Consider the following 10355-nt stretch of genomic DNA (forward strand, 5'->3'; position numbering starts at 1 on the left):
AGATATAGATATGTTTATATACAGTACATAGAGATGCAGATATAGAATAGAATAGAATTCAACTTTGTCATTACACTGTCACAAGTACAAAGCAATAAAATTCAATCTGCATTTAATCCATCCTTGAGCAGTGGGGAGCAGTGGGCTGCCATTGTGCGGACCCGGGGAGCAGTGTGGGGCTTAAGGGTCTTGCTTAGGGACCCAGAGTGGCAGTCCATAGGAACCTCTGGGATACAAGCACAGTGCCCTTACCACTAGGCCACCACTCCCAGATATAGATTTCCAAATATATTTGTAAAAGTTTGAGTAACAGGGAAGCATAAGATAGGTCTTTTGATAATAATATAGTTTACTCCTGGTTTATTGTGCCTTGATTGATGTGCAGTTAACAAACCTCACTACTTTTTATCCTATAAAAGAAAAATAGTTAAAGGGAAACCATAAGATTTCATTCAAAACAACAGTTGACATTGTTTGCTGTATTGCTAAAGAATATCTGAATTACATGTTTGTCCTTCATTTCTGACGTGTTGGCCGGATATATTTCAACCGGAACTTTACTGAGAAAATATCAGAGAAGAATACAACCACAGCATCCATTTTGTTAAGTGTAACACAGCTGGTTGTGGATTTAAGAATTATTGATTAGTCTGGCTTGTTAAACATGTGCTTATCCCTAACCCTGAGAACAAGCCTTGTGGTTTTTGGATTGCTCCTTTTACGCTGATAAATTGCCGTGACCACAGGGAGCCTTTTAGAAAGCGATGAAGAGATGAAAAAGTTAAAAATGCAGAACAATGATAGAGGAAAAGACGAAGCATGTTCTTCCCAAAAGGGTGTTCTTCCCAAAAGGAAATATATTTTAATCAGTGTCCTATTATATGTTCTATGAGGGGAGAATATGTTTTGTGGGAAGAGGAAGAAAGAAATCTCTCAGAAGATTTAGCAACCCCTTTTGATGGGGCCAAAGGTCTGCCCATGAATAACACATGAGTACTGAAAGAGGAGGAAGAAGAGACATATTGGCTCTGTTGAACCAGTGAGGGTGCAGTTAGTGTAGACATGTTGACTTTGATAGGTCTGTAACTTTTTTCTATTCTGCACTTGTCTTAAGAAAAAAAAAAAAAAAGGAAATAGTGAGACCAAATTACCCTTAAGGCTTCTTGTTATTTTTTGGCCTCATCCTCTGAGGCAAGATTAGGTCGACCTTTATTATCCGAATTATAGATTTTGTTTAAAGAAATATTTAACAAGGATTAGGGTGTTATGAATGTTGCAGGAGTGGTTCATTTGAACCCCTTTTCTGTTTTTTGTTGGGCTATGGTTACATTTGAAGGTCACTGCGACATATCCATTTCCTTAATACTGCTGCTGTGGACTTAAGAGTCTCCCACAGTGATTTGCTTTGCCCCATAAAGGGGCAATGTTCTCTTTGAGAAAAAGCATTTGTGGACAGCAGGACAAAGTGTAGCAGGCAGAAACAGCGTTTTACTAGCTGCACATTTATGACTCTAAAAGTTGCTGTTGGTGTGATAGTTTGAGTGTTTTAATTTACATGCTCATCTGGATATACAAGCATATGCAGTAATTCATATGATCTCATTAAAATGCCAAAAGTTTTGGCTTTAGAGTCACAGTGACCCAAAGGTCTGCTGCAAGCACCAGTTTCTGCATACTGAGCAGAGAGCTCTGATTGATCTCCCTAAGTGAGAGCAATTATTGGGAAATGTTCTGTACAAAGAAACTTGCACCCTTTCTTTAAAAACAAGCAAAACACCCACTCGGTAATCCCTGCTTGATCATCATGCGGTTTATATAAACAAACATTAAAAAAATATATTTTAAAAGACTTTGATCTTGATTTGGTGCTGGTGCCCCTTGGCTTTTAAACTCTATCCTCCGCTGATTATGCATAGAATAATTTGACCCCTTGGCCTTTGAATAGAGAACAGCAGACATGAAATGAACAATATGGAATAGAAGATAGACTTTACATCTCAAAAGTTTGTTAAATAGAATCAGTATGGTAATCTTGTTCTAAAATCCTTAAATTAGTTTGAAGTTAAGTCACAAAAGATAAAAAGGGAAAATGCATCTGCACTTAATTTAAAAAATTGCTAGATAAAGGTTTGCATCTGGCTCTGTAGTTTATTTTGGGCTTTATGTGCCACGAATGTGATGCTTTGTTTTGTATGAAGATAAAGATATCCTTAAGCAGACATGTTAATAAGGAAAATTTATAAAGGAAATAAAGGGCTAATCAGAGTAAAACAAAATATCATATAAACAAACACATCAGAAAATTGTGATCAGATTCAACTAAGATCCCATCTAACCTTGCACTGCAAGCTGGATTGTCACGAGATCTGAGTTTTCAGTCTCATAGCAAATCCATCTTGTAACAATGAGCGAGTCAGACCAATGACATACCAGCAGTGTTTTTGGGGCGGGACAAATAGGAATGGCGACAGCCAAAACGGCCTTGCTGGGGCATTACAAACATAGCTATACTTGAGGAGTCATCATTTGATACCGCAATTGGTCCAGTTTTAGCTAAAATAGTGACAATTTCTTGTTTAGAATAGGACCAAAGAGAAGCACTTTGTGCATTTGTAGATGGGAAAGATGTCTGTGCTTTTCTTCCGATAGGATTTGGAAAATCTTTGATTTACTTACTCCGCTAGATGTGAAAACACTCAAAAAGCTGCAAAGTAATCCTATCGTGATCATTGTATCTCCATTGGTGGCTCTCATGGACGACCAAGTTGCCAAAGCCACAGTAGTAGCCATTGAAAATTTCCCCACTTTCCTTGATGGGCCCTTAGCTAGTCCTTGGCCACGTCCCTGGAAATTCGTTTTTAAACATAAATCTTTGTAGTAAAATATTCTTTCTGTCATGATTTGTGGACATTAAGATCTAAATTCAACCATTACCTCTTGTTCAGACCCTGTAATTCATTGAAAGGCCAGAGTCAGAGAAAAAAATATGCACGCTCAGGAGAAGGACGGGGTCAGTCCAGTGGCTGGAAGTTGGAGGGGATTTTGCTGGGAGATGCAGGGAAGTTGGCTGCCGTTCAGCTGGTGTTTGACTGGGAAGGGCCATTTTGAATGGCTGCTACCTTTTTAAGCTGTGTACTTCTGCCATGAAGCTGGGTGACAATGATGGCGAACTCCTGGTTGGCTGAAAACATATTATGGAAGATGTGTACTAGCTGGCACATCAGCTAATCTGCCTGAAGTATTGTACTCATGTCCGTCCTTTTCACAGACAGACTGAACGGCAGCCATCCTAGATTGATAATGTAGAACTTAACTCACTTCTACATATATCAATCAGGCTACTGCCAGGTTAAATCCCAACAGCTTTCTGATAATGTCATTTGCATTGGGGCCCTGGGTGTACATGGGTTTATAGGGCAGCGCAGTAGTGCTGGGCAGCACAAAACGTTAAGAGATGTTCATTTTGTTGTCCCACCATGCCATTCTTAAATGCAGGGGCAGCGACAGCATGGGCCACTGAGCCTGCAGCTTAATTAAGGAAAGCAATAATGCCTCAACTGCACTTAGAATCTAGGTTAGGCCTGTTATGGATGCTCAGCATTTGCTATTCTTCCACTCAGGCAGAAGTAAAAACACGTCTTCTGCAGTTATTTTAGGGATGTATGACAGCTGCACATGCCACAGTGGTTCTATTCCAAAACAAAAGCCTGGTACAAGTAAACACATGTCATTTAACCAAATTCAAAAATATTTTTTGATCCCAAAATGACAAAATTGTTTAAATAATTACATTATCCGATTTTGGGCCCATATAAATATTTTTTGCCTATTTTTTATTGAGATATGTAGGTAATAACGTTTTGGTGCCTATGAACAGTTGTTATTTGGCTGGGTTGGATCTGTTCATTCTTGCATAGTTCAATACTTAGTCCTAAAGCTTATGTGCAATACATAACCTACACACTTCTGGATAACCTTGTCTTCCCCAACATTAATTTTCTTCGACAGTCATCAAAGGTCAGATTGAAGAGCTCTGGGACCTTAAAATGGAAACTTATTTAGCTCTGCTCTCTTGAGACAGTTTCAGCGTTGAATCTGATATAGTCAGGCAAAAAGAAATTGTTGAACTAGCCAAGGCACACTTCATGGGACCTGTCATTGTGTTAGATATTTTGTATTTGTATCCTAGGTTCCCTTTTACACATAGCTTGAAATTTTATTAACAAAAAATGGGAGATGAAGAGCAAAACATCAAGAAAGAATGATAATTTCAATGTTTCTTAATTCAAGCTATATCACTCTATCACCTTATCCACACTCCTTTATCATCCACCTATGTTTGCCTTAGGAAACAGGCTAAATTTATATCTGTACTGTTAATGTGGTTCCATTCGATTTCAAATAGCTTCATTTACTGCTTTATAACTTCAAGATGTTGTGGCCTTACCTCTATTCAAAGCAAATATGGGTGGATTGGGACTCAAACTACTTTTAATGTTCCATAGAACCAGACTCAACACCAACTATTGTATACCTTATCTGCCTGCTTTTCTTAAATGATAAATCATCCCTTAAGGAAATGACACAAAGCACTACCATTCTAAATTAAGACCAAAGTACATAACCTAAACACCCTTTTCTTTTTGGTGATTTTATATAAATATTGCAAAATTCAGTCTAAAAAAATAAATTTTCTTTTTTTCTATAAGTCACATCATCTGTGAAATTTAACTGTAAAGTTACACACTTATATTTAGCATTTTTTACCAAGAGATTATGAATATATTAATATCTAGAACTGGAATTTCAAATCAAGAGTAAAACCAAGTAATAATTGTTAGCTAAATGATTATAACTGACATTTCTGCTCAAATAACAGGGGTTATTAAAACTGCTTACCTTTGTTGATAGGCGTTTTGGAGCAGCTGTTAAATGTCTTCTATGTCTTCCCCATTAGTTAATATCAATAATTTTAGTAAAAAATGTATTAGAGTTATTCATAATTAACCACAGGGGGAATATTTTTCTCAGTCTATTGAAGTTGTTAACTCAAATGAAATAGATCCAGCTCTTAGAGACAATCATTCACTGCTCTACAAATAATCACAGATAACCACAATTAAAACAAAGGGGGTGCTTTTATGAATCCTTATAATCCCTTTGACAGTATTACTATATTTAAAAAAAAAACGATGCAATACTGGAATAAGCACAGGGTAGGTAAAACAAGTAAACATAAATAGTTTAAATGAGTCCTTCAGGTAGAGTTTTTGGTCATCTTCAGTTCATCATCTCAGCTGTTCTGATGCACTGTTGGAGTGTCCATCAGATTAGCAGCATAAATGATATACAGGAAACAGATGTTTAAAAGTTGTGTTTGGTAATGGTCATATCAAACGGGTTTCAGCTAATCCACAGCTAGCAACAGCTAACAGATAGGCCACAAACACACTCCTGCAATCAGGTTTATTCTTGTATATTAGCAGCTAGGCCAGGATGGTAACCACAGGATAAGAACCATACGTCAGACTGGGCTGACACCGTCATAATAAAAATGAGTTCATAAAACTCGCTGTCATTCACAAGATGGCCGACACACAGACGCATTTGAGTGGGGAGCTCTCTTCGCAAAGCATTCCAGGATATATCTGCTTGTCTGGTGACCATGAATGATCACTACTTTTCAAGGTGCATTACAACTTTTTCTTCCATTAGACGTTCAGACACTCATTATAAATGGTGTAACCACTATATAGTGCCCTATATAATGATTAAGGCAGACATGATCTAACTTAAAGATGGTCCAAACTGAAGTGTGAAGAAGAAATAAATCCTTGTTCCAGAGTCCCAAACATTTCTCTGCTAAAAATGCACAATCTAATCTTGAAGGATTTTTATTTATCTATCTTTTCTCTATATACTTTTTTACCGGCTCCAAATGAAGCACTCTTATATTTTTTTAAACTGTTAAGGGCCTACCTTGGTTACAATGTTTTGCATCAGGCCAGGGATGTGAAGAACTTGACGGAGGTAAATACGGCTGTTTAGAGCTTCAGGCTGTCAGGCACAAGCAACTTATCCAACTTTTATGATCGATATTATATCTTGAAGATTTTTTTTTTCTTCTCTTTAAAATGTTTTTCCAATTGTGTCAGAATTAATATGTGTGTTATTTCTCTTTATTTAATTTTAAATTGCAGCCCCAAGCTTTGAATTTTCTTTTGGCTACTTTGCACTTCCAAACTACCAGTACTAGACACAATTTCTTCATTCAACTTCTCATATTTGCTGATAGTCCTTTGATCATTTGTTTTAGAGTAACTTCTTCTAAGCATCTGTTAGGAGCAAGAGATAAGCTAAAAAGAGATAAGATGTGATTAAGACAGGTTGAATAAAAAAAATCTATTTAAGCAGTACCTTAAAGGTGGGATAAACAGAGGAGGTCTCACAGGTGTGTGCCCTTGATCTCAGTTATGTCCTGGTCATTTTGAAGGATAAATATTCAATTCAATTCAGTTTATTTATAGCACCAATTCACAACACATGTGATCTCAAAGCTCTTTACCATACAACCAGATCATACTGTCAAATTGACTCAAAGTTTTCTAAAGAAAGAAAACCAGTTGATTGCATCGACTCATTGACCCGAAGGCAATACCTCACACTAAGCATGCTTGTAGTGACAGTGGAGAGGAAAAACTCCCTTTTAACATCTCCAGCAGAACCAGGCTCAGTGTGAGCAGCCATCTGCCCGAGGCTGACTGGGGTTTAAGCAGACATACAGTAAAAGCAGAAATACAAAATGCAACTGAAACCAGCTCCACAGGCGGCCCCGTCCAGGAAACACACAGCCAGGCAGACGAACTCTGAGCCAGCTCCCATTTCAGGGGATAAAGAGAGCACATCCAGCCGGTCCCAGTCAGAGAAACAGGACTAGGCTGAGAAATAGGTGGAGTTCCAACATCTATAAACAAAGGTGTTGATGGCAGCAGCACAGCTGATATTTCTCTCCAGGATGGTGTCACAGCCAAACAGGAACAGACCAGATGAAGCTACAATGAGAAAAAGCAGACAGAGCATTGAACAGTTAGAGATTGAACTAACAATTTCTGTAGAGTGGGAGAATAGAGATATTATATTAATATTATTATTAAATTATGAGAATAAGATGAGATGGTCTTTACATCAGCCATTCAAAGCAGCGCTAGTGTATTATACCCTATTATACCCATTCTGATTAAAAAGCTGGTAAAATAAAATACAATTTCCTAAAATGTATCTAATCTAAGCGTATTTATGAATGTTAGATATGAATGATAAAGTATTGATAATATCAATAGTACCAAAGGAAATACTGTACTATTTATCCTGAATCCCAATCATACACATGCCTCAACACTTTGCTGTAAATACAAAATATGTGAATATGAAAATATGCTTTTATTGCATTTGCAAGCTTGTTTTGATCCTTCTTCTGATAACACCTGATATGTCCCCAATTGACTTTCCCTTTAACAGCCGAAGAAGTACCTGGTAAGCGGCAGGCCTCATTACTGTAAAATACAGATTAGCAGGAATTTTAATTATTTGTAATGTATAATTCACCACTATATCTCAAAAGCAATAAAATATATTGCTTTCTTTGCAAATTATAGAGCTGTTTTTTTGTTGCTTTTTTTAAATATTTAATTCACAGTTTCATTAAAAGTTGTTAATGTGAAGACTACTCTTAGGTGCCAAATAGTCACATTGATAGCTCTTCTTAGAGCAGCATGTTAAAATCTCTAAATGTACTGCATTCTTATTTACTTTGCTTTTTAATTAATGATAATAAACAAAGTAATTATTGAGGTAGACTGGTGGGTCCTGCCAACGCTTAGATAAATCAAGTGCTATTAGACCTGTCTACATACAAAGCATATTGGATTGCATAATTGCCATTTGTTACTAAACAAAAAAACACACACATGAACATTTCCATGGAAATTTAAATTGAAAAGGATTGGGTAAAATGTGGCTTAAAGTGAGCAAGGGTAACCTACCAGATTTATCTGATTTGTGTTTTTAATTTGTCATTTATCTTGTGTGAAAACAGGATAAGTGACCTATTCCTATACAGGTTTAGTTTTACTAACCCATAGGCTGTGCTGCTTTTTTCTTTTCTCTCTGTTTGCAGGTTTACTGGTCCAAACCTTCCCTCACCTATCATTAGCAGCAAGAACTGGCTTCGACTTCACTTTACATCAGATGGCAACCACAGGTTGAGAGGCTTCAGTGCTAATTACCAGGGTAAGATCAAGTGCTCCACAATGTTTAAAAATATTGCATTAGCAATTATCCTACACATATTCCTAACTGTTGGTAGTATATTCAACCTAATAAATGAACTATTTAGAATAAGTCATGGTGGTTGATAGGTGTTTTTTTTTTGGTAGGTTCCAGATTTCAGAGTTCCAGTTTTTCAAAGACCTGAACATATAGATCCTTACTAAAATTTTTATAATTTTGTTATAAAATATCAAACAGGTAAGAATAAACTCAGTTACGCACTGTAAGTGTTTAATGAAGGGCCAACCGTAAATATATTTTAAATTTTGAGCAACGGTTATCAGAAACCTTCTGCCTTTATTTATGTAAATCCTTAAATACCACTTCAGAGGCAAAAGGTGTTTGATTAAAAAACAAATATAAATGAAATATTCAGTATTTTTTGCTATAAAAAGTTTTTATTTTTTTAAGTAGGATAGTTGAGGATAGTCAACATTTCCTAGATAGACCTAAAAAAAATGTTAAAATGACAGATTTTTGAAAAAAAAAAGTGCTGATTTACAGTTCTACATTGATTAATCAATTGTTAGATTATTGTTGTGTAAAAATATTTCAGGAACCATCACCAACTTGCAATCTTAAAGAACTAAATTATTACTTTGTACATGGTAAACTTAATCATACTGGTAGCAAAGTTTTGGGTTTACATAGTGAATTAAACCTGAGCACACCACCCTTTAGATATAAGCTTTATCTTAGTAAACTTGGCAAAAAACATCAATCCAAGATGGACATCTTTCTTTGTTTAGTAGCCTTTTAACCATCACTACTCGATTTATATATATATATATATATAAGTATATATATCTGTGTTATAATATATATAAGTATATATATCTGTGTAACTAGCAGGGGGCACCACTGAGAAGGGATGAGCTCTGAGATTTTCTATTCTTAGGATCTTACCTCCAACCATCCACCACTGAGATAATCGGAAGGGGCCAGAAGAGAACTATGAAAACAGAAATGAGAAACATCCAGAATGTAACCTACATGATCCAAGCCTTTTCAGTTGTAGGTTAAATATTTGATAAATGATTTTAAAAAAAAATTAACAAGACCAAACACAGGCAGAAAAATAAGGAATTTTACTATTGTAATTTAAATACATAAAATAAAACAAAGCCATATAAGTTTAAGTCTCTGAAAAAACCTGGAAGCTTTAATTAAAATATAAATGAGCTATTAAAATTTTTTGAGACCTAAGTTCATACACTGCTTTTGCATGACCTCAAAATATTTTCTGAACTCATTTATATGTTATTTTAGTTCATAGAAGATATCTGTAAGGTTGGTACTGAAATATGTTAACTCAGTAAAAACTCCCTCTTTGTGAAATCTAGCTTTACACATAAATTAATGGGTTTACTGTTTAAAGTCCTAGCTGAAAGATCTCACATAACTTTCTCTGTATTTCTTAAATTGGGAATTGTCATATTCAAAATCTGAGAAATTATGAATGTGCTAATGTCAAATGTTTCCTGTAAGGTTCTTATGTGCCCTGAAGAATTGAACAATGACATTTGAAATAATCTTTGTGGATACAGTAGGTGTGGACATAAAATAAACACTGAGGCAAAAAATATGCCATCCATCCATCCATCCATCCATCCATCCATCCATCCATCCATCCATCCATCCATCCATCCATCCATCCATCCATCCATCCATCCGTCCAGTAGGCTGTAAAAAGAGGAAGCTAATAAAAAAAATCCTCTCTATGTGTCATGTTTTAATTATTTATTCAGTTTAGAACTTTATGACTGTTGCAATAAGGTTCTGCTTTGTACTTCCTTCCCTTTAGTTAAACCTCAGCTGGTGTAATTAGGGACATCCCCTTTTCTTCAATAAATAGCGAGGAGAAAGCTGAAGACTGCAGAGTGGGGTGGAGATTGTAAACTCCGCAGTCTCTTCTGACTCTCCTCGAGAGTAACTAAATTAATTGTCTCTGTGCCTTCTTTCTTTCCCTGTATGTATGTATGATGTTTTAGGTGCTTAGACCTGACACCATTGCTGCAGTTTAACAG

At 36.0% G+C, this 10355-nt stretch overlaps 1 protein-coding gene across 1 annotated transcript in view; it reads left to right on the forward strand.

Annotated features, from left to right (window-relative positions):
* The window catches only part of csmd2 (CUB and Sushi multiple domains 2), a 336283-nt gene that overhangs the window by 154498 nt on the left and 171430 nt on the right, over positions 1-10355 (forward strand). The window contains exon 6 of the mRNA XM_015371540.1: positions 8177-8289. Coding sequence (XP_015227026.1) covers positions 8177-8289 — 113 coding nt within the window. The remainder of the gene's footprint in view (positions 1-8176; positions 8290-10355) is intronic.

This window comes from Cyprinodon variegatus, unplaced genomic scaffold (genome assembly GCF_000732505.1).
Source record: "Cyprinodon variegatus isolate N-32 unplaced genomic scaffold, C_variegatus-1.0 Scaffold60, whole genome shotgun sequence".
Classification (NCBI taxonomy): domain Eukaryota; kingdom Metazoa; phylum Chordata; class Actinopteri; order Cyprinodontiformes; family Cyprinodontidae; genus Cyprinodon; species Cyprinodon variegatus.